At 35.6% G+C, this 25,989-nt stretch overlaps 1 protein-coding gene across 39 annotated transcripts in view; it reads left to right on the forward strand.

Moving 5' to 3' along the window:
* Positions 1 to 25,989, forward strand: part of NRCAM (neuronal cell adhesion molecule) — a 151,487-nt gene that overhangs the window by 119,270 nt on the left and 6,228 nt on the right. For 11 of the 39 annotated variants that reach the window (XM_083831835.1, XM_083831838.1, XM_083831823.1 and 8 more), the window contains 10 exons: positions 907 to 1,111; positions 1,305 to 1,427; positions 2,425 to 2,601; positions 3,727 to 3,762; positions 11,746 to 11,811; positions 12,324 to 12,449; positions 13,526 to 13,678; positions 17,376 to 17,507; positions 20,030 to 20,108; positions 21,868 to 25,984. In XM_083831835.1, coding sequence (XP_083687961.1) covers positions 907 to 1,111; positions 1,305 to 1,427; positions 2,425 to 2,601; positions 3,727 to 3,762; positions 11,746 to 11,811; positions 12,324 to 12,449; positions 13,526 to 13,678; positions 17,376 to 17,507; positions 20,030 to 20,108; positions 21,868 to 23,707 — 2,937 coding nt within the window. In that variant the 3' untranslated portion in view covers positions 23,708 to 25,984. The other 28 variants (XM_083831831.1, XM_083831832.1, XM_083831825.1 and 25 more) reach the window with 13 other exon arrangements.

A 25,989-nucleotide genomic window follows, 5' to 3' on the forward strand; every position in this document is an offset into this window, starting at 1 on the left:
CTTAAGTAGGTGTTTTACAGTTGGCATAAACAGAAGCAGAGTTTTAGCTATTTACATTGCTTTATCAGTTTTAATGTCTGATTATACATGCATGAAAATTTTGCCGTGTAAAATGAACAATGATGCATTTGAATGTGACAGTCAGAGGATTAACACAAGTCTTTGTAGGGACAACTGTTAACGCCTTTCCAGAAATTGTGGTAGAGACACAGTGCAGTCAAGGAGATGCCAGTAATTACCTGTGAGGCTCTGTAATTTCTTAGAAAGAAAATCAGGAAAATGGACATCAGAATCAGCTTTGTGCTCTGATCTTTTTATCACATAAACGGAGGAATACTTCTCTTATGACCATATGTGGAGAACAGTGCAGGACTGTATCCTCAGAGGCCTTTCATGATTTGTGTGTTTTTCCAGCCTAGATTTTTTTTTTCCCATTTAAAAATCTATTTGGCCTCCACATCACAGGGAATATATCTTGTGTAGTCAGGTGAAAGGCATCTATAATAAGGTGCCAAGCTTGCTTTGGAAGCTGTGTAGACATATTACTGCAAATATAGATGGTTTAAATGATCTTCCCTCTCAGATGCTAACATGAGGATCGTCAGACACAAATGCAGTTCCAAACCAGAACTTGTGTCAGAGTGGCTTTGAGCATGAGCAGAACTGGCAGATGGTAGGTAGTCCTCACCCAGTCGTGTAGACATGACTGTTTCTAGACAAGCAGGAAACCTCTATGCTGCTTCTCACCTGAGCTAATTAAAATTGCAGTTATTCCTACCAATAATTTATGGATACTCATGGAAAAGCTTAAGAGTTCGCAAAACCAGCCTCACTATCAAATCAGCCTCACTATCAAAATCAGCCTCACCACCTCAATGCTCACTATAGATTTTCTTTTTTCTTTAGGTTTACTACTGGAAAGTACAGAGTCTATCCAGAAGGAGCAAGCGGCATATAGAGAAAAAGATCTTGACTTTCAGGGGAAACAAGACTTTTGGAATGTTGCCAGGGCTGGAGCCCTATAGTTCTTACAAGCTGAATGTTAGAGTTGTTAATGGTAAAGGAGAAGGACCAGCAAGCCCAGACAAAGTATTTAAGACCCCTGAAGGAGGTATGAAATGAGAAACTTAGGAATTAAGTTAAATGTGTTGTATTCAAAATGAGTATACTAAGGATGCAATTGCTGAATTTGCATCTTGGACATCATAAAATAATAATCTGGCTCAATATGGTAATATCCTTAGTAATTCATGAGGTGTTTTAAGTTCATCTACTTTGTATTTACCATATATTCTTCTTAAAAGTTCCTAGCTCACCATCCTTTTTGAAGATTACTAACCCAACATTGGACTCTCTGACTCTGGAGTGGGGTTCACCTACCCATCCAAATGGTGTTTTGATATCATACATACTGAAGTTTCAACCAAGTAAGTTAATTATGAATATATACACCTTTTACAATATGTTTGCTGAATAGTAACTCATTTATTGAGAAAAATGCTAAATTTGTAATGTACAAAAGATATGATTGCATTGTAGATGTCAAGTTTGCAAAAGATTAGCATATTTAGACAATATATCTGACCCTATTTAGAAAATTCCACTTGCTCAAGTGCAAGATTAGCATTTTTCCATTACTTTTGGTTCTTCAAACCCTAATTGTCAGCCAAGTTAGAGGCACTTATAAATCCTATATGCTGACTGCAGAGAAAATATCATTAGCAGTAGATCAAAATACATCCAATTATATTGTTGTCTGCTTCTTCAGTTTTCATTCTAAAATGAAAATATCATCTCTGTGCCATTCATTCATGCCAGAGTTATACTAGCTTTGAATTAAACTGCTCATTATTTCCATTCAACCAGTCACTTCCTTAGGATCCACATGCTACTGCCCAGAAATTGATCAGCAATGGCACTGGCAATTAGGAGGTGCATGTGCATGGAACAGATGAAGGCAGTTTGTTTTCTTCCACTTACAAGATTCCACTGTTCCTTGGTGTTAGATAGAAGTCATTTCAGTATTTTTATTCCTAAGTATAGTGAATTTATTCCGAAGCAGTTAGTTCAGAGATTCAGAGAGCTGAATGATCAAAGTTTCAAAAGTGTGTACATTCAGTTGGTTTGATGTAGAATTAGTGTCTTAGATTCAGATGCTTTACTTATGAGAATGGAACTTGAGCTTAAGAAACTTGTAGGTGTTCCTTATCTCCCCTCTGAATTTTTGTCCCTCTCCTTTTTATATAAAGGTGATTTTCTTTGGAAACAGTAGTTTATCATTTAAGTGACTAGAAATGAACAATACAGCAGACAAACAAATACAGAAAAACAAAGTCTGTTTTAACATAATGACAACATAGGCAATTTTCCTAAGTAACTGTGGTTTTGTTTGTTTTGTTTTGTTTTTTTTTCTTGTAATAACAGTTAACAACACACATGAATTAGGTCCCTTGGTAGAGATAAGAATACCTGCCAACGAGAGCAGCTTGATATTAAAAAACTTAAATTACAGCACACGATACAAGTTTTACTTTAACGCACAAACATCAGTTGGATCAGGAAGTCAGATAACCGAGGAGGCAGTAACAATTATGGATGAAGGTAAGATGGGTATGTATAAAGAAAACCCACTGAGTTTAAAAAAAGACTACCAGTTTTATTAAAAATATTACTACTACTTCCTTCCATTAAGGAAATAGTCCCTGGTAAAAAATTCTCAAGGGCTTTTTCAACTGTATTATATACTATTAAAATATTTTAAATAGTTTTTAGGAAAAGATGTGCAAAGTTTTTCTACTGTAGTGGAAGCCCCAAAATAAGCGTAAACTCTATCCTTTTGATATAAACTCACAAGACCTAATTCGTTGGCTTTTCTTGGCTTCAAAATTTCATCTAACTTTACATTTTAAGTGGTCTTCCTCCCTTAAGCTATTCCGTTCCAGTCACCTGCTCTGGTCACAGAGAATAACACTGAAATGATGCAGCTTTATGCCTCACTGAGGAAATTATTTCTCTCTTGAAGTATGCAACAGCTTCTGTGAGGTCTAAACTTTTCCCACAGAGCTGGCAAAAAAATACATCTTCAAAAAAGCTGCAGAAAAAAAAAATCTAATTTGTGACCCCAAGTAACTGGTGACATTGTATATTTAAATAACCTTATTATAGTGTTTGATCCTGTCACTATTGATTTTTACATTTGTAACAATTCTAGATATAGGATATTGGCAGTTCTTTTGTTGAAGATGCTATTTATTTAAGTATGAAAGCTCAACAAATAAGAGTAATTTCAAACAAAAGGGAAATATGGGGGAAAGCCTTTTATGATTTTGCAAGTCTTAATATTAAAGGTCTATCTTGATACCATCTTTTAATATATTTTTATGATTACTGAAATTACAGTTTTATTTCAGTTGCTATAGATGAGTTGGTATGCAATGCAATTTTTCTAATAATGTATTAAGGTTTCATATAAATGACATTTATTTTCAACTGTGAGTCTTAAAAAGCATGACCAAAAAATTTATTAAATGCATGTATATTAATTTTTGTCTTGTAATAGTCTGTCAGTGTTCAGCATAACTGGATTGTTTCTAATTTATTTGAATTAATACATTTTATCTAGTCTGCATGCTTTTCTGGTTTAAAATGAAATTATTTATATGTATGTTCCCTTTGGCATTGTATCTAATTATATAGTGTTCCTATTCTTGTTTTCCTCCATTAAAGCCGGTATTCCTCGTCCTGCTGTAGGTGCAGGCAAAGGTAAAATAAAACTGCATGATTTGTTAATGTGTGGATTTTGCAGTGTTGCAAATGGGGAAATTGCAGTGGTAAGGACAGAAAATCTTGGACTACACATTACTATACAAAGTATTAATCAGTGCTGGAAGAAAACATTTCTGTTTAAAAAAAAAAAAAAAGGAATACAGAATGCTTATTAATACCTTTCATCTGTTTATTTTGCCACAGAGTTCCTGGGGAATTCATTAGCTTTGCTTCAGTAAAGTCTAATTATTTCTGAACATTTAACAGATGTATCTCACTGTCATAAATATTCAGGGTCCAGGTGCACTAGCACTGATGAGCTGGAGTAGAAAAAGCAGCAGTTTCACAAAGATTTTTTACTGCCTGTGCCATGCGCGTTTTTTCTTTCAAAAAAGTAGGTGCGCTTTTGTTCTCACTGCTGATTAATGCTACCCATTTGATCACATTTATTTCATTTGCAACCAACTGTGCATAGAAGACAGATGACTGACAATACCCTCTGTATACTTCTCAGTTCAAGTATCAGATGGAATATAGAGGCAGATGACTTCCTGCTCTCTTAGGTTCGCAAATCTTGTGAGTGATCACTTGAAGATATTTCAGTGAGTGGAGCATATTGTGAACCTTACTCTTGCATTCAGTAATATTAGGTTCTTTATAATGAAGTTCTTCTGTCGAACAATGTATTCTTCGCACAGTTTTTATGAATTTTGATTTGCCAGAAGCAAAGATTATCCTGAGGACTTTCAGAGAGCTGAGTCAGAAAGGTGTCTCTATACCCATGTGTGATTTTATCACAGAGGTGTCATTAACACTTACCAGCATCTGAGTTTCAGATTCTCAGGCCATAAAAATCCCATGTCAAAATCACTACATGACAGTATCCATTATTTTTTACAAACTTGGAAGAGACAACATAAATTGTTTCACATATATTTTCTTTCCACTTGATGATCAGGTGTTTTGATAATTATATGGCTATAATAATAGCCATGCATTCTTTTCACCCACTTAGACTGGTAGAGAAGTCAGACCGTGTAAGCATGCCTTTGTGCATGTATATATTGTATATATAAGTGCATTTTAATATCAAACGCATTTCTGGTAAGTGTATGGAGTTCTGGGTTTATTTTAATGCCAAGTCTTTATTACTGTGTTTTAGTCAAGTTGTAGCTGGGAAGTCAGCACAGATTGGAACAACAGAACTGGCTTGTAGTCCTGGACGTAGCAGCAGAAATGTAAATTAAGTTCTCATTATTTATAGCTGAGTATAAAAACTCATGCAAGGAAAAATGGATTCTCTGGGTGAAACTGCAGTCTAATTATAGCAGTATCACAGTCTGGGGCTAGCAGTAAGCTTCTTATTTGTAAGATCAGCTGGAGCAGCTCACATTTCAGAGCTGTCATCTCAGATTCTCTGAAAACTTAAGCAGATGTCTTCGTTTGGTTCCATGCCGTTTATGGTTTCAAAGTTTTCACATATTCCTGTTGCATCTAGCTCTTACAATTGCAAAGAAAACTTTGGAACTGCAAACAGGACGGAGCTAAAGCCATGACATCTGCTATGACATCTGAGTTGCTGGAGCTCTGAGATGAATGTTCTCAGTGGTTACTTGCATTAACATGATTAACTATTTCACTACTGATCCGGGACTATAAGAAAGGAAAAAGAGGATCATATTAGCAAGTGCCAAAATACTTGGTCCCATGAGCGGGTGGATTTGGGAGATAGAAATACTCAGCCCACTCAAGAAGAAGTCATGCCCAGCAGTGAATTTTTACTCCTCCTCTCTCCTGCAGAAGGGCCTGTGAGTAGATACAGTTCTCATTAATGTGGACCCAAAGCCAAACTGAGGAGGATGTGAAATTTAGATATTCTCAACTGTGTTCTGATCCATCAAAAGCAACAGCCCAGTGTTTCATTTTGAAGGGCAGGAGTTATCAGAAAAATGCATATATCCTTTCTTTTTCAATTTTAGATGAATATCTTGGAAGTTAACAAGACAGTAGATGTCAGATTCAGGAAGAATAAAATGCAGTAAAATTTTGGTAGTATGTTTTCTACTGGCTAGCTGCTTGCGAAGGCCTATAGCTGGTCAATCAGAAACACTGGACACAAGGTCTTGGAGGAATTGAAAGCATCTAAACCTGGGAGAGGTGTACAACTTGAGATACATTTCACTTCTCAGAGTAAAACTGTATGTTAAAGTGCTGAGGGAAATAATGCTAGTGTAATCCTAAGGATCTTATAGTGTCTTAATGTTTTTATTGTAGACCTGAAATATATTTGCTGTCCTGAAATATATACTTGTGGTCCTTTGGCACCATGTGACTTTTGCAGTCTATCTGTGCAGGCGTGGACCCTTCATTGTACTGTAGTCTTTCATTACTTTAAAAAACAGGGAAAGCAACCAAAGACTGCTTACTGACACACTTAACAAGTTTAATATTCATCCCAGTTGACTTTGTCTGATCATAATGACTGCACTGGTGTCAAGTAGGTGTTTCAGAGATACCCAGTATTTTCTAGATCAATCAGTAAGGAAACAAGCCTTTTTGCCTTTTCTCTTTTAATAGTAACTTTAGATGAAAGTAAGATCAAGGATAAGAAATTTGGATAAAGATTTTTTTTTCCCTTATTCCTTTAGTAAAAATAGACATATCCTCACTGAAGAGAACATAGAAGGACAGAATGCTGCAACAAATGAGGGACAGTATAAAGAGGAAATTATTGTCTCACAGCAAAAGAGACCCATACTAATCAAAATGTTCTTTCGGCAACCGGTGTCATGGCATCAGATGGCCAAAATGCAATGGATTTTGGCTGATTACAAGACCTGAGGTTTCGTTCTCCTCTGATGAAATTTAACTGGGAGATTCATGTCAATGTTGCACAACCCCACATGAGTAAATCATGATAGAAATGGTTTTATTGTGGATGGGCAAGCTACCCTGTTATACTGTTTATAATCCAATTTGACTTGCACTATATTTTTTTCATTTCTAATTACTGTGGTACTATGCATGATATATTTAATCAAGATAAAGAATTAGATAAAGAATAAAGTATTTGATAAGCCGCATGCATTGCTATTGGCATCTGGGTATTGACATCAGCGTCTACATCTACCAACAGACATGGGGTAACAGAGGTGTGAGAAGAAATTAGGGATTAAGAACCTGATGACCTATAAAGTAATTATAGAAGCAGCTGGAAACTGACTCTGGTGATCACTGGAGTCAAGTCTTTCCTACCCTCTTTCATGAGGATTTTTAAATAAATAGACTATAGAGGAAAGAAAATAATACAGATTAGACCAGTGGTAGAAGTGAAAGTTGCTGATTAACATCAACAGTCACAGGGGCTCATAACGGTCTTTGTTGTAAGTGGAAGTGGAGGGAGTCATGCCATGTAATTATATATGTCTCTATATTTAGCAAGCCTTCGTGTTTCACTTTTCTGTTTCTTTTTGATATAGTCCACATTTCTAATTTAAAAGCAAGTTCTTGTAGTCTTTATGCACACAGACGCTGATAACTGGCAGATCTGACCTGCAAAGCTAGTAAGATTGGGAGCTTTAATTGAAAATAACACTTGCTGTCAATGCAGTACTTCTGCGTTCTTCATATGAACTTCTCATCTCAAGAACTGATGGAAATACTTTTGTTGCAATGGAAAAATACTAGCAGTCTAGTCTCTGAGTCTAAAACCTTTCTTTTTTTCTGACTGAATCTCCAATGTATAGTTCTTCACTCAAGGCTAGAAGTCATTCTCAGCTGAGTTCATATCTCTGATCTATTTGTAAAAAATAGGATCATCTCAATTCTTTGTTCCATACAAAATGCTGTTGTTTAAACCATTTTCCCTGCCCACCATCTGTTTTACCTCCCTTTTTGAATCATTTCACATCACATCTCCATATTTTTCTCTAACAAGTTCAAGCTGCTTTTTCTCTTCTAGTTAATTATAGTATTTTTGTACCGATCCTTAAGCCACTCTCTCTCTGTGGACTTCTCCGTGATACGTCTATGTGGTTCTTTCAGTACAGCCTGCTAAAAAAACCCTACTATTTTGTCCTCTTTTAAGTCTACCATGAAAAATGTTGATGCTTTGGATGCGTGAGAAAATGATGATCATTTCAATGTAAAACTTCCTGCAAATACATTCCGCTTTTTAGACTTCACACAAAATCTATGCCATGCTAAATGTTTATCAGTGAAACTATTTCTTGCATTTGTACATGATCTTCTGTATTTCTTGAACTATAGGAAGACTCTTGCAATGGCTTAGATAATCTCAGAGGTGACTAATGCCCATCTCACAATGCCAGAAATGAAATTCACTCCTATTGTTATACTAAGGCTTGAATTTCCTACTGTAAAAGTTTTGGGTCAAAAAGCAAATTAAAGCAAACCCCTAATTTGTCGTATACCTAGTTCTCTGTGATACGTTGCTTTACATTTTTCTTCCATTTGACATGAGTCATCAGATGTGTGTTTATCACATAGCTGCCAGTTCTTGCTGGAGATCTGGTGAATCCCCTGAAACTTCGTAAAGTTTAATCACTTTTGAGATTATTTAATTTACTGTTCTGCTACACTAAATCTTGAGAAAGAGTATCTATTCTGTTGTTAAGATACTTTCATAGCTTATGTCACAAATTACTGAATTCTGTTGAGTCTGCAGCCCAAGTACAACTGTGTTATTTGCAGGAGCTGTGTTCTTGAAAAATTTGAGGATTAAATACTCTTCTACCAAAAAAACAAACCAAAAAAAAGCAAACAAACAAAAAAACAAACCCAACCACCACCAACAAAAAAAACAACCAAACAGAACAATGACAGCAACAAAAAACAATATTGAAATTAATTTGAAAAGAAAGGAAAATACTGCTTTGAGCCTAGGCCTCTTTCTCAACAATTGGCAAATGCTTTAATACCATATCTCACTACAGTACTCAGAGATGTCAGCAAAACTTTGCATTGCACAGCATGGTTAAAATGGCTTAATTTACTGGAGGTAGCTGAATTAAGAGTCAGTCTGTATGAAAAGCATAACTTAATTAACAGTCCAATCCCATCATTTTTGAAGTGACTCTTATGTCAGTGGTGGTGCACAGCATTAAATGTGGTGGTTGTAAATCACAAGAATATGGTGTTCCTCTGCTCAAAAAGCACTTCTCCCAGAGACAGAGCTTTCTAGCCCTGCTCTTTTCACCAACTGCCACTTGCATGCTCTGAGAGTTTCTTCCAGCTGACAATTACACATTTTGCATTTGTGAACAGTGCTAGGAAGCATATTGAAGTACCAAGAGGTTAATTATAATTAGAGGTGTGGTGATTTAGAAGACAAGAGTCTGGGTAGATTGGAGATAAGCTCTGAATCTTGTACCTACCTTGACATCAGGCTTTCATCACCTTAGAATCCATCAGCCATCTTTTATTTTACCTACGTGTGTATCCATTTTGCAAGTATGGCATATTTGAAAGACTTAACTAACAATTTCCAGGCCTGCTGGAATTATTAGAACAACTAGTAGTGAAAAAGAGGAAGAATAACAGAAGTAATAATTTTGAAAATAAATATGCTACTGAATGAATTTGTTGGTGCACTGTGTTCAATAAGAAAAAAACAGAACTTAAATCTGACCTAATACTACACAATGATCAAACTATACAAGCAACCATTGGTAAAAATCAGAAAAGAGGACGTCTGGGAAATGTCAGCATTAGTCAGTCACTTGAGAGGATTTAGAAACTAAAAGACCAAAAGAATGAAGATAATTTTCTGAGCCAATTTCACTGTTATGTGCAATCATATGAACAGAAAGCAATTTACTCAATACTAGGTCTTTAATCTAGTAAACAGCCGTTTAATCACAGCAGAAACTAGAAATCAAAATCAAAGATTTAAAAAAAAAAGGCAAAACAAACAAAGAAAAAAAAACAAACAAACACAAGAACACAAGAAAAGATGCACATTTTACAGGAAAGGTAATTATCTAATTAGTCTAGTGATAGACAAACTGGCTGTCATCTGGAGTCTTTCACACAGGGTGAGACTCTACTTCATCCACGAGTGCCCAGGCATCAGGAGGGAGAAGCCAGATGTAGTTCTGTGGCATGTCTTTGCAGGAGAAACAGATTATTGCCTATAGTTTCTTCTGACTATAACATCAGTGACAAATGTCAGCCATACAGTTCTGCTGCTTATTAGACATCTATGGTAGAATAGCAAACTCCAGGAAAATATGGGTGTGAGAAAATACGATTTAATGAAACAAAACAGAATAAATTATATTTAGAATACTAACCAGTAGCTTTCTTGGCAAAGAACAAATACTAAGATGCTGATTGTAATTTACACCTGTTCCTATGTGCAAATGAGGAAAGAAGTTTATATATCCTATCCACAGTCTCAGACTCTGCACCTTTCTAAATTTAAAGCTTGCTATTCTTTCTTCTTGCTACCTTAAAGTGGCACAGAGGAGCAGAATGTAATCCCCTTGCGTTACTGTAGTGGGTATGATTACAGACCAGATTTTCCATACCAGAGTCCTGGCTCTAATATTTCTTAGTGGTTTTGTTGTTGATTTAGTAACCTAGATTGCTTTTAAAAATCTTGTTCTTTTTGATTTTAAGTTGATTCTAGAGAATAAATATATTCTTTATTCCTTAAATAAATATGTTCCTAATTTTTGGTTAGTGAAAGAAGTAATGTATAAATACATAAGCACAACAACCTACAAAGACATCAAATATAGGAGTAATTGGTTTAATACAGACTGAAGTTGAATGAGTTGAATGAGAATTCTACTAGTGAAGTAGAATTAAGAAAAGAATGATACAAATACGGAGATTAAAAGCCTGATATTGTGAAAATTTGTAACAAGAATACATTTTCAGAAGAATTGATGGACTTCACATCATTTAGGTCTATTTTAAAACGACTCTCAGGAGCTATGGATTTCTAGTCACAGTACTCATTTATTCTGTCTATACAGATTTATTTATTTTACTATGCCAAAGCAAGCCATTTTTTCTTTGAATCTAAATTGGAACTACTTGCAGTCAGCTGTATGGACAAGCCTATCCTGTTCTGAGGAGGAAATAAGTGTGCAAATAAAATCTCTGCAGCACTTCTCGCCTTGAGAACAGGCCTCTGCACATTTTATTTTCTGGTATAAACAAAATCACTGGAATTCTGTTATTCGTCTTTCCTGAGACTAAGATGTCACCTCTGGTGTTCCATGATGCTTTTGGAAGTATTTTTGATGTTTTATCAGGATCAAAATGTCAGTGGCAAACAAAGGCATTTTCATTCAAAACTAATTTCATTCAGAAACTTTGTATCTGCACTGAAATATTAACATTTATTTTTATTAATATTAGGCAAACAAACATGCTGAAGTTTTGTCTATTTGTAACAGATGTAATTGGAGAACAAAAATTAAGATATGAGCAAAGCTCATATGAGCTAATTACAAGATGCTGAAGAGAAAAGGACTAATTTTCATAGTGGGCTTTGTGCATATCTGTGCCAAGTACTTATGTCTGATGAGAATGATAATAGGACCCAGTATCTTAAAATCCATGGTATTGTTTTATTTTTTTTTCTGTGCTTTCCAGTGATTTGAGTGCTTCACACCAGAATATTTTGATATTGGCTTTCCATAGCATTGGAAATGTTATGGAAATGTTTAAAGGGGCAATGAATCCATAATGGAAATGAAGCTGATTTCAGAAATGTCCTGTAAAAGTAAAGGTCTCAGTAAAAATGTACTTCTGTTCGTTTTCAAATATGTGTGTATCATTTAGCCCTTTCATATTTTAACAAGTAAAACTAATTGCATGAATGTAGAGTGTGCATGCGTTATTCATTTAACAGGTAAGGTTTTACTGCATTATTTAAATGATACTTTTTGATGTGAAGTGTTTTTACTGTTTATTTTTTCTTTCCCACTACCTCTGATGGTGCAGGATATTCAGAAACCCTTTTTGCAACCTCCCCAGTCATGCATACTGTCCGTCCAACTTTCTATAAGGGTATTGTGTTCCTTTTTTATCATTATCAATGCAATAGAGACACAATCCTATAAAGGGCTTGCAGTTGAGGCGTTTACAGTCCATTCAGTGACATGTGGAATAAAGGGAGGTGTGTGCTACCTTCATCCCTCTGTTCTCTCCTACCATTTCCCATTACCTGGACAATGTTCTCATTTCTCCGCTGTCTTCATTTTACTTCTGGATGAATAGAAACAATGTTTTCTGGGATTTTGGCAATTAAGCATTTTTAAGTATTTGGCAGTTTCAGTGTTATAGGGCATGCTCACTAGAGTGCATATATTTTACTTTCTAATTTCATGGTGTAGTAACTGCTTAGGATTCAATTACCAAGCATGCTAATTTAGTCACTAATTTCCTGTAATGGAAACAATGACAAATGTACTATACTTTCCCTGTATGTGATCTAAATTAGCATAGTACCTTCCTTTTTTTTTTTTTATGTATGAAGTCACAATTTCATATTCTGCTTTGTTTTTCTATTGTGTATTCAGTGCAACCACTTTATCCAAGGATCAGAAATGTTACAACAGCTGCTGCTGAGACCTATGCCAATATCAGTTGGGAGTATGAGGGACCAGATCATGCGAACTTTTATGTTGAATATGGTGTAGCAGGCAGTAAGAAGTCATTTCATTAAATTATACTAAGTGTTCAGATATATTTTCAAACATTTTTAAACATGGTCCTAAGTTGACCCAGTGTTAATGATAGCTTTTAAATGTTTGGAAAAATCATTTTTTAACTTGATCTGGAGATCAAATAATTTTCATTATAGTAAACATCAATGTGTAGCAGCTTTTTGATGCTTAGATAGAAAATCAGCCTTTGTTCCTTTGTATTATCTTATAAATTATTGTGAACATGAACTTCTAAAAATGTAGATCGCTAGAAGTTGTTGTGATGTATTGATTACATATGTAAAAATATGATTACATACATTAAAATGGGATTTAACAGTTCTCCTAAATTATATCCAAATCAGGAAAATAAAACAAAACAGTCAGCAAAAACAATTTTCTTTGTTAAATTAAACCTTAAAACAAGGTATTGACCAACTTGCATACTTTTCTTGGCATAAAAATAGGTTTTAATCTTTGATAATACAAGTAATAATTATAACACACATAGATAGCTAATAAAACCATGATATTTAAATACTTTATCCTTCTGAAGTTATGACTAAAGATGATAAATCTGAAAATTGGAATATAAATCAGTTTTTCTGGATATTAGTCAAAGAAGCATCTGTCCTAGAAAAAGAAGATAATGATCAGGAAATATGATCTGTTCAGATTGCAAAATAGAATTTCTTGACTAAGGTAAATATTAAATGAAACTATAGAAGTATAGTCTAATTAAATGATTAAAATCTATTTTAATGTATTTTATAATTGCAATTTCAGTAAGTCTTTAAAGAAAATAAATGAAAATAGTATTTCTACAGTACAATGGAACAAATGTTTAAAATAGTTTCATAATTAATGTATAGTGTATTCTTCAATATATTGCATGCAATATATTATTTGCAGTCATAATTCTATATGGTTTTATTATTTTCTGAAAGAATAGTTGCTGTTTTTTCAGCCAATCCATAGTTTAGTCAATTAACTGTTGATAGTATTCTGTCTATAAACTTTCAGTAACACGTAGACAATTAAAATTCCAATATGTTGTTTTCCTAAAATTTTTGTAGGCAAAGAAGATTGGAAAAAAGAAATTGTAAATGGTTCTCGAAGCTTCTTTGTGTTAAAGGGTTTAACACCAGGAACAGCATATAAAGTCCGGGTTGGTGCTGAGGGCCTGTCTGGTTTTAGGAGTTCAGAGGATGTGTTTGAGACAGGTCCAGGTGAGGCATGCCGTACCAATTCTGTATCATAGTCAGAATTGCAATAGACCACATGCTGAAACGTTGAACTGCTTCTAGCTAAAAGATGTTGTAGCTAGCATCTTTGTATGTTCTTTTTTTTTTTTTTAGAACAATGTTGAATTATTTTTTAAACTCCTAGATATGCTAGCATATTTATTATGTAGATTATGAATGTTTTCATCCCTTCAATTGACTCTACTTGTCTGTTGTTTATGTTAGGGGCAAGATACTGCTCACACTCCATCTGTGTGCTGTGCACTGAAGATGACCTATTTAATTTATTTCTAATTAATGTAACTAGACTTCTATATTTAAATAACATCTACTTTAATAGAGTCAAGTATATATTTTTAAAGCTAACAATCTGCATATCATCCTATTTAATACAAAAAAATTGGAGCTAAAATGTATGTGTAATCAGAAGTGCAGATTGAATCTGAAGACTCATGTAATCTATATATACCACTGTTAAGAGATTTCTACTTACGTTTCTTTTCCTATTATTATATTGGTTATGTAAATATGTTGATTTCACAAATTGTCCTGTGAATCAGTAAGGCTGTTTAAGTTCTGTATCTATATATTTTCAGTCATTTAAAGAAAGGTGCAGCAGTCATTTTTTCATAAGCAAATCAGTAATGCTCGTTCATTTAACTCAAAGGAAGAGCATTGCTGGAAGTTTTTTTTGATGTTATGCTGATTATGTTGTTGCCATCACAGCATGCCTTTGGTCAGCCGTTATTATCTGTTTGTATATGATAGCCACTTCTGCTCATTCCAAGCATTTTGGTCCATGCATAGTTGTTTAGCAGGAGCTTCACCAACTCCAGAATGTTATGATTTAAGAAAGTAGTTAAATATGAAAATATGCTTGAACAATATGTAATATTTATCGGACAACAAAGTAAATTATGAATATACCAGTTGGAAAGTGAGTGCTTTCTAAAATCATAATTTTTTGCCTTGTTTTGTTCCATTTCTGTTGACAATTTATCATGTTGCAGCAAAATTTTGAAAACATGGTGCTGAATAACAGTGCTAGGCAAACGTATATGGGCTAAGCAGAGAGGTTATTTATGCCGGAGAAAGCAAATGGTATAAATGCCAATAGGTACAATTTTATGCAAATACACAAAAACCCAAAGCCTAAAGCAGCAGTAAAGAAAGGATCAAGATCGTAGTATAATTCAAAACAAGCAGAATGGAAATCTTCCCAAAAGCATCTCTCTGAACAAAAAATACGGAACCAATAAATAAGGAATCCTGTACATAACTGCGAATGAACCTTGGCTGATATCTTTGAGCAGTTAAGGAAGAAGGGAATTTAAAGAGAATTTAAAGACTCTCTTTTATGCTTTTTGATCAAGGAAATGCTCCATGTACAATATTGCTCATGATTCTTAATCTAACGATATAGCATATTTCTTAGAAAAAAAAAAATGGTATGGCATACTGTCTTGAGTCTAGATTAAAGTTTTTAAACATTGCAAAAAAATGAAGTGGGCAAAGGGAAAATTATTGGAATATAGAATGCTTTCCAGTGCTTACAATTAGGAAAGAAACTGCAATGTTTGGAATAATGAGGCTTTTGCCTTAATTTTTTCTTTAGCAAGCATTCCTGTAGAACATCTTAATACTGCGTGTTTTCATCTTTTGGGCATACCAGTATGGTATGTTGCATTGGCTTCTGCATTAGCAGTTCAACAAGAGTAAATAAATGTCTTTCTGCCTGAGGCAGATAATTTGCTCAGAGTACACAGGAAATTCTGTGCCATTTTTAAAGTTGCACTGAGGTCTAGAAACATTTTCCTACTGGATATGCAATAAGTTAAGGAAGCTGCATAAGTAAGTTTTCACCTTTACTCTTTCCCATCTATCCAGCATATTTTTATGCATGAGTTGTTTTGCTTGTTGCTATTTCTTACTACGTTTGAATGTTAAATGTGCTTTTGCATTTTGCTACAGTATTTATTATACAACCTTTAATGCCTTATTACAAATGCATATGTACAAAACTCAAAATAATTTTAACCTTAATATGGAAACAAAATTTATATTAATTTGATTTACAATTCAGAGGAAGATTACCTTTGTGATTTTGTTTTTTAAGATTGCCACTTTTGTTTATATATTTATATACAGTATATAAAGTATAAATATGTATATTTATATAAAGGCTGTATACATGCATATAACTTAGACATTTCAATGCAAAAATGGTTTATATAGTACTCAGAGGTACTTACAGTTTTCATACAGTCGGTGGAAGACCCTCAGGAATCTAGGACCATATAGCACGGATGTTGTCAAGCTAGCTGTGTCAGCCTCTGTCTTAACTAATAAATAACATTGAGACATGGGCTTGAATTCTGGTCTATAACAGAATATTGTTACATTTTGTTGTTAGCATGCTTGCCAGTCCAGTGCAGTCTCTTGTCAGCTAGCTGTCTGCCAAGGAAGGCTGCGGCATTGCTCAAAGGACAGCACCAGCACAGGACTCTTCCCAGCTGGCATTCTCTGTGTCTTGTAAGGAGAAGAGAGTTGGTGCTGTATCACCCTGACAATCCAAGCTCAATGAGCTTGGACAGTCAATGCTCCACTGAAAAAAACAACAGGTTGTCTGTGATGTCCTTTTATGAGCCTTCCCTTAAAGACATATCTTCTCAAAGGAGAGGTGGAAATCTTTTGGGGGCTCTGGGCCTTTCACATTTCTCTGTTATTTATGCATTGTGTCCTCCAGTTCAATGGAAGCAAGGGTTCAATGGATGTCCTCCTTCTTCCCCTTCATGTCTTCTTCTATAGCCCACGTTCCCAACTCCTATCACCTTTCCCACTTTCTCCCAGCAGCAAATCCTAAGGCCAGTTGCCTGTAGTGTTTCCAAATACTATGTTAGAGACTAGAAGGAGGGTTCCAGCCACCAAACCACACAGACAATTCCTGCCCTCACTAGTGGCTGTAGTGTTTCCTGTGTAGTTTGCCTATCATTTACATCATTTTCCAGCTGGAGTTGGCAATTGGAGAGAAACAGTGCCAAGGAAAGGCTTCCCAATTGCCTTGTGTTAAGTCCTCACTAATGCTAAATTATGGCAAACATGATAAATTGTAGGATGAGGTACAGGTCTGATGAGAGGAAGAAAACATTATGCTTAATAAGGCTTTAAAGGATGCTTCATTGTTGATTTGTAGTTGGAATTGAATGTTAGGGCCTTGAATGACCCATCTGTTTCTCTGTTTCAGACTAATGGGTGTGCATTAGCTAATGAGTACTGGCTTTTTATTCATTTTGATAATGCAATCTAAGTGTTTGTGTGAATTATAATTTGCAATTTCATTTCAGTCATTTAATTAATGTAAAATGGTTGAGAATAGTTTTGAGATTTGTGAAGAGCAATATAGTATGTATACGTGTTTTGCAAAATAGTTCTTAAGTCAAAATGTTGAAGTAAGTTGGCAGAATTCTTGTATTTTCAAAAGTAAGTTCTGTGTGCTTGTACTTGGAAACATTTTAAATAATGAAAATATTCACAGTATCACTGTTTTCCTTAATACTAATTTTCACAATGAATGTTATTCTTTAATTAATAAATGTTGTGTACTGTATTATTTATTTTAATTAATATAACATTTTAGTTCAGGAAAGCATCTCATAACATTTTTTCTTCTTCTGTTCTCTAGCAATGGCAAGTCGGCAGGTTGACATTGCTACTCAAGGATGGTTCATTGGTCTTATGTGTGCTGTTGCTCTTCTTATCTTGATTTTACTGATTGTTTGCTTCATCAGGAGGAATAAGGGTGGCAAATATCCAGGTATGGTATATAACAACTAGAGTAAAAATTGTCTACTAGTAATCCATTTAAGACAGATCTCAGGTTTACTGGAGAAATTACATTTGCTGCTGGCTAGCATTTACATTGTGTATATAGGAGATCAGTCCTATCATTTGGTAGGCTTGTTGGGAGTAATTTGCCCATTGGTAGAAAACTTCAATCCTTTTAAGCATATGAAGAGCATCTCCTTCATCCCTGGAAGGTCAAATGACTACATGATCACTTTAGAGAAGGTTGAGCTTTGATTGAGGTACTTGGTTGTACTACCAGTACTGCATGTCCCATTCTCTGAAGTCTAATGCAAATGTGTTGTAACCCACTGAAATGAGCTGAGTTAGAATTTAATTGGAAAAGGTATGGAAACATATACCATATCATAGCTGCCGTGTTACTTAGATGTCCTGGGAGTGCAGCATTTCATAGGATAGATCCCTTAATACAGTATTTTGTTTCAAATATTTTATCCTCCTTTTCAGAATCTGTGTCTTCTTCAGACTCAGTATTTTTGCATCTAAATTTCAAGATATCATCCTCCAGTTAGGCTGTTGGTTTTTTTTTGTTTGTTTTGTTTTGTTTTGTAAGTTTTTATTCATAAGAGCTTTTCATTTTCTTCTTTTTTTTTTTTTTTTTTTTTCTAGTATTAGACTAGCAATGGCCAAATATATTTTATAATTTGTAACTAAAAAATTAGAACTATACAATGTACCTCTTGTATCCCCTGGGACATTATAGAAGACATAAATTTGTTATGTATCCATGTGTGTATATATGTTTCATATATATCTCTCCCCCATCTAATATCTGTGCCTATGGAGCAGCTCTGTAGACTAAAACTCTGTAGAAAACAGACATTGAGTGACATCGAGTTTGCCTACAATAGTAGTGACAGGATCTGAGAGCAGGAGTGAGGTATGAGTGAATATAAATGGACTTCAAGAGGGCATCAAAGGATAATTTGAGAGAACTTGGAGTGAGCCACCATCCAGAAGATGGTAAAACAGTAAAAGTGTAGGAGACAGTTGGATGCTAAGGATGTCATTACTTTGTGGAGGTCTTTGCTATGCCCTTCTTTTCTGTGCTTCTGCAGATTTATCGCCTGGAAGGTATTAACTCTTTTATGCACACAGATATATACATAAACACACTTACATGGATATACCCAATGACTAGATACGGCAGACCTTTACTGTATGTGATAAGATTTCCACAGTGAGCATGTACTCATGTTTATAGCAGTGACTCTGGAGCTAATTGTATTTCCTGCGTCAGTGGAAATGCAGTGTTCCACCAATGAAGTGACAAATGGAAAGCACAGTTAATAATTCTTTTTTTGTCTTAATTTTAGCATGTCATCTTGAGATTACCAATTGTCATAAAAAAGTGGTAAATTATTTCAGTATGAAATTATAACAGACAGATTTCAAGGTGTTACACATTATCATTATTATAGATTACTGTCAGGAATGATTCATATCATCTTAAATAAGAGTGTATAAACTAATGATGTACAAATTAAGTGTGGAAATTACCAGAATAAAAGATAAGAGATTGTATATTGGGTTATGTAACTATCTGATAAACAAGGAAAGGATTTGAATAGCCACAATGCCAGAAAGGAAAAAAGAAAAAGGAAGAACGATAATGAAGATTTTTTTTTTGAAGCTAGTATATTATTTTATTCTGTCAACAATCTTAATTTATAGAAATATATGTCTTCTATAAACATCTGTTTCCTCAGGTACTAGCAGGTTTCTGTGTCTAAGAACACAGTGCTACGTACTTGTATAGGGACAGGTTACACGCAAAGACTAATGCAAGATTCCTCCATTCTTACCAGAGAATGACGACAAGATTACTAAGCCTGTAACAGGGATGTGCAAGAGATACGCTTGTGTTAAGTTTAGCTTCCAGTCTAGGTGTTTTTGTCTTGCTTTTTATCATGCTATAGAAAAGAAGGAACAGACCAAACCTACTTTTTTCCAATATTAATATATTTTAAATGCTATTTGAAATTCCCTGGAGACTGTTGCAATACCTTTACTGCATTGTTAGTGCATGACATGGAAGCAGACAGAAGCTAACAGTGAACATAAGTGAATTTGGTTCAATGTTATCAATCAGTATGGGAGTAATATCGAGAGGCAATATGGAGCATGCATAAGTAAAACTAAATTGTTCAGATTTCAGTAAACAGTAGCTCTACTAATAACATAAGTAGAGAAAGCATTTTTACTAAGATTTTTAGCAAATCTTTAGTTGGAAATGAAAGGAAGGAAGAAAAAGTTTTACCAATGCAGTATTTTGTACTTGAATAAGATTCTATAACTAAAAAACAATTTTTTTATTTAAAAGAAAACATGTAACAATCTAAGGCCCTAGCTCAAAAAATGATTTTTATTCAAACCACATTCCTGCCAAATGCGATCAATTTGAGAAATTAGGGTCTTGAGGTTTCTAGCATTTCAGTTTAATGGTAAAAATTACTATTTCAAATATTTTAGTGAAGGAAAAGGAGGATGCACATGCTGACCCAGAAATACAGCCTATGAAGGAAGATGATGGAACATTTGGTGAATACAGGTGAGCAGCTGATGTGGTTTGTCATGTTCACTGTTCATATCACACGTCCTTTATATGTCACACTTACTAATTCACAACTAACTTTTTTTCAGTGTTGAGAAAGATTCTGCATCCAGTGTTTTGTAGAACTATAGACAGCATTTCAACTACACTATTAGAAAAAAAATGAAACACACACAATTTATGAATTGAGAGTCTAGAGTAAGCCACCAAGGCAAGTCCTTTCAGTTAGGGCATATCTCACCTTATGGTTTCTGAAAATAAATTTCTAATTGAAATTTAATAACGAAAATCTTGTGTTCCATTGACTGGAAAATGAATGCATTTAAGATGGCACCCAATACTAACACCTAATCCAGTAACAAGGAAGCAGTGTTGAACATGGAGGTGAGGGAATGTCCTAAAGGAAAAAGCAGATCTCGGTTTCATGTATTTCAGTGCAAAAAATCAGGAAAGAAGCTTCAAAGCACGTGACACAGCTTTTATTCCTTTATTTTAAATGTAGGCTAGCTGAATCTCCTGACATCACAAAAAGCACACACTTTGCTAAGTCTGTTCACATAATAATTAGGAGTATAGTTTTTTTTGTTGTTGTCTGTTTTTTTAAAAAGAAGAAGAAAAAAACCACCAGTATTTTGATTGATGTTTTTTAATTAGTACAGGAAATAATGTTCTTAGTTTCTAAGTATATCCATGCTGTTATATTTTACTTGGGTGTTATAATGCATTTCACAGTGTATCCCTGTGTAAAAAATATTGTAAACACCCTTTATTATTTTGAAGATGTGCAGTTTACAAATGTACAAAGCAAAAACACTTTTTTCAAGAAGGATTCACTCTGCTGTTGTAGCTTCCTCTTATAAGGGAAATGTGCGTCTGGATCTAACTGGAATAGATTTCCAATTCTGAATGCCAAAGAGCAGTTTCTGTTCATTCTTCCTGGATTAAAAAAATATAATAATAAAAAAATTCAACTCTGTTCTTACCTTAATCACTTTCTTGTAACACTTTGTCACAGCATTATGTGTGTATTTATTAATGAACTTTGGCTGATAAAATAAATAGTGTGAAGTAGTGTTTGGAAGCAGATGTAAATAAGTACTGCATAAATTTTCCTAGCCAGTCCGGTTTGCATTCTCCTTTAATAGCTCCTCTGCTTTTCTGTACTTGGAACTTTCAGGAGCAGAAACTGACCTTTGTACAGAATTGTACAAATGATCTTACTTGAATATGTTTGTTCTCAGATCCAGACTAAGACTATTCAAGTCTGCTTTCATGTGTGACCTATAGCAAGGTTTGAATTTATGTTGCCATATTTAAGTGGCTTGAGTTAGTCTAAAGAACCACTTAGTTCTTTATTAAATTATTCTATAATGCATCTATCAGCCTCTTACGTGGTAAAAATGGACAGTTGCATGCCTAGCTTTCAGACTTGTTCATATGCTCATCCTATTTACTATGCAAAAACTCCTTTCTAAAATGTATTTCTGTGTAATTAGTCTATATTGGGCTTTCCTTTTTTTTCCTTAGAGAAAGGGCAGCAGCAGCAACCAGTCAGATTACAGAAGATATCTTGGCACCCTCTCTGCAGCCCAACATCCCTGCAGTCACTCAATTCCCAGTTTGTCTGCCTCACATGGCACTGGCCATGATGCAGTGCTTCTTTGAGGAAAAAGGTTATAGGGTTTCCCTTGAACAAAAAAGTAATTTTTGAAAGGTCTAGAAATTCGAGTATTTTGAACTTTTTTCATCACTTCAGGTCCATGTCTGCTTGGACAGGAAAGAAAATGGACAAGGAAAAGAAAAGAAAAGGTAGCTGTGCCAATTCTCCTGAAGCAGACCCTGTCTTTACCAAAGCAAAGTCTGTGAGATCTGACAGATCCAACTTCTTCAAAAGGTCAGGGGATCAATACTCCAGCACCAAATCAGAGACCTCCTACACCAGGAGGAGGGCTAGGCAGTCTTCAGAGCTCACAGGGGTTAGTTCTGTCTCTGCTTCCCTCTGCCAAGAGGAGAAGAGGTCAGACGAATGGAAGTACAGGCATGGCTCTAGACATCATGCTTCTGAGCAACAGATAATGGGTTCGGAGGAGGGCTCAGATTTTCAGGCAGGACAGCCACCCCCTTTCCAGCAACCCCTCAGCTGCAACTCAGTTCGTGGCTCAGTGGCAAGGCAGCATTCTGCTCTCCAGCACTGGTTCAGCCAGACCCCAGACTACAGCTCAGATTCAGAAGACACTCAGAGCTCCTACCACAGGAAGGTAAGACCTTCTACTACTCATTTCTCTGAATCTGAAAAGAATTCATTAATGAAATCTGTATTTTTGCCTGAGCTAGCTACTGTCTTAAAGGACGCGCTGACAGCAGCCAGACAAAGTATAACTTCTGTGGCACAGGCTAGGTCCCACTCAGTAAAGCACCCCAGGGTACCAATTACAGAAGTTCCAGTGGTTCCTCTACTAGCAGCTGGGACCAGTTCCCAGACTTTTGAGACTGACCCTATGGACAGTTTAAAAGACCAAACAGCTTCTGTGAAGGAGAAAGCTGAGGCTGACAAGGCTTTGGAGGTTGAATCATCCCCTGAAGATGGGGAAATGTCATCTGAATCCCCTACAGAAGACCAAGAAGGACCAGATGCTGTGCGTAGGTTTGACATGGAGAATCAGAATTATCTGTTCAAGCACATTAAAAGAGCGTTAATGCTGAAAACTTCCAAATGTGAATGCCCTGCAGAAGAACTGCCTATCTTATCTGAAGAAGACAAGGGAGATAATGCACTTCCTATCCATTCAGCAGTGGAAAATCTTGTCTGTAGGATATGGGGTAATCCTGAGGCAAAACATGAAGCCCCAGCAGTCCTACGTAAGCTGTATCCTCTTCCAGTGGATAAAGCTGCTTTGTGGGGGACTTTGCCTAAGGTAGACAGGGCATTGGTTACTGGTGATTCTGTGCTTTCAATGCCTGCTAATGGGGATGCTCTTCCTAAAGATTCTACAGATAGAAAGATTGAGGAAGCAATTAAAAGATCTTTCAAGCTGGTTGCAGCCCAGCTTGGAGTATCTATCTACTGCACTTATGCTTCTAGAGCGTTACTCATATGGCTGGAGGAAGAACGAGCCAGAATCAAAATAAAACGGGTCCCACCTGGTGCTATACGAAGGAAACGTAGGCTATGTAAACTTGCAGCTAATTTTATCCATGATGCAGCTGAGGATTCTCTCAGACTCACAGTTAAAAATATGGCATGCCTCACAGTAGCCTGGAGAGCTATATGGCTACGTCCTTGGACCTCATCACTAGATCTCAAATGTCAACTACTGTCTTTACCATACACAGGTGGCAAGCTATTTGGTGAATCCTTGGTCCAGATCATGAAGGACTTTGCAGAACACAAACGTTCCTCACAACAGCGGAAAAAAAAAAGCTCTCTTCGAAGCTCTTCATTTTCTTATCCTCGCAAGTCTCTGAGTTACTTCCATTCTCCTCCAAAGTTTAAAGGAGAGAAAAGAAAGTATAAGTTCTCACATTCATTCCATGCCAACTATGAAAGTACATCTCATTTTCAGAGAGACACCAGACCATCAAAAGGAACTTTCTAAGAACATAGACTGGCTTCTTTTCTCAGAAACTGGGAAGAGTGAAGGATTTAGAAATTTATACTGAGTAAACTTCAATATTTCTAGACAATGCTTAATTGCTAATTCCGATAGTTAGAAAATTTGTTGTTTCAAAATAAGATTTAACTGATTAAATGACTTAAATCTTAATGATTAATTATGATTTCTAGAGAAGTCATAGGTCTCAGATTTAGGGAAGTTTTTTGTCACACTCAGTTTGTAGGCTTCTCAGTATTCTGGGGTTGCTTGGACTTTGAAGTTTTGCACTCTTCCACTGGGTTTTTTCTTCTAAGAGAAGGTCTCTGCAGAAACTGTCAACATCCAGATTTTTCTGCAATCTAAAGAGAAAATAATGCTCTAAAAAACCTAGGTGTTTCAGGAACCACAGAATGAATGACTGGGTATGCGCTATTTGTGTAACTGGTGGCTTTACTGCATCTTTACATAGCAAGGGAAAACAGTGCCTCTAGAAGTTGTTTTTATAGCAAGCTGATTTCACTACAGCCCCAGTGGTTTCCTCAGTTAGAGAAGACACTGAATTGTGGACAGTCAATGCCTACACCAAGAAACTACAAGACATACAACTAATAGTGAAATTTTATGTTTATATTTAAATTTAAAATAAAGACTATACAGAGCTCCTGTTCTGGTCAGCGCAGATATAGAAATCAGCCTAAGTTTCCATCCTGGGCCATGAAGTAAGAGAAATTAAGAATTTATGTCATCTACAGACCTGTGGATTCAGGGGAGGGTTGGGAGGAGGATGCAAGCATGCATTTCTAAGTTAGCTTTACAGGAATTATGAAAGTATAGCTTTTCATGTCTCTTACATGATATCCAAGTGTATTTGTCCTCTTGTACTCCGTAAAATCTCCTTAGGAAGATCAAAGATCAAGGCATCTACAGTAGCAGGACTGCTACTATGGTTACACAGTATGTTCACACATTTTGTTGAATTCTTTTGCTTCTTGTCTTCAACATTTTGTCACAAACTATTTTTCCAAGACATTCCTAGCTATGCTATGAAAGACTTTCTGGAAATGATTGGTGGAGAGTTCGTTGACTGTCAGATAATCTATTAGTCTTCTTTCTTTTTCTAGGTTAATTAACAATGAGGATGTAGTATGTAACTACAACAGTATTTTTTTTTATGCTGTACTTATGAAGATTTATTGCAGCCTAGGTTTGTTTCCAGGGGTACCTAGCAATGATTTTTGCCTCACCACAATAATTCTAAGGTCAATCCCTTCTAGCACAAGCTGTGATGTCAGCAGACTGCCTGGAGGATTTTAGTCTCTGAATAGTCTGATTGGATTTGGCAGTGATCTTACTGTGTCCTCATTCACACACACATGCTTTCTTTGATGGTTCTTATTTTAATTCTTGAGCATCTCTTGTCACCTGTTTTTTTTTAATCATTGGTTTGATTCCCGTTTGAACATTTTTCCTCCAGAAATAGCAAAGGTGGAAGGTTTGCTTAAATTTATCTCGAGCAGATTTTTCTTTAAGATATTTACTAGGAGTAGGTCAGATTCTTTGGCTAACAACAGCTTTTTCAACATGCTACCATTTAAAGCCAGAGCTTAATCTCCTGTTTTTTGCAGATTCTGCCAAGATTGAAGATCAAATATTAGACATGCTAAAGAAAACCTACTCAGAAAAATAAGTTATTTTGTCTTAGCTAGATTGGAAATAGTAAAAAATTTTGAAATCTGATTTGATACAGGTGCTTAAGTGCATAGGGAAAGAATTCTTTACCTGTACAGTCCTCGGGATCCCAATCAATTTAAGAGTGTGAGCAGAAATCCGTTAGGTATTGGGGAAGAAGTTCTCCTGGAGTCTACAGGAAAGCCACAGTGCAAGGTCCTGTAACCCTTCTGAGGCTGTATGTGGCTGCTTATACTTAAACGTCTTTGGGCTGTTGACCTGAAGGCACAGAAAAAGAAATTTACTACCAACAAATTCCATCCTCAGCATCCTCTTTCTGCCCAGAAAATAGCCCAGAATGCTTTACCCATTTTGTTTGTTTTGTGTTGCCTTTCATCTGACAGTTGTGTTACGAGGAAAAGTAGTATATTGCTAACCATATATTGAGTTGTTTTGCATGTTCATGAATGTGGCAAAGTTTAGTGGGAACTAGTTGCCTGCTGGACTGCAGAGGCATCGTAATACTGTCCTCCCCATTCTGACTGGTTGCTGCATGTACCCATATCTAAGGAAGAAAAATTGAAAAATTGAAAGAAGAAAGGAGATTTCAAGGTACA

The sequence above is a fragment of the Anser anser genome, assembly GCF_964211835.1.
Source record: "Anser anser genome assembly, chromosome: 1".
NCBI classification, from domain to species: domain Eukaryota; kingdom Metazoa; phylum Chordata; class Aves; order Anseriformes; family Anatidae; genus Anser; species Anser anser.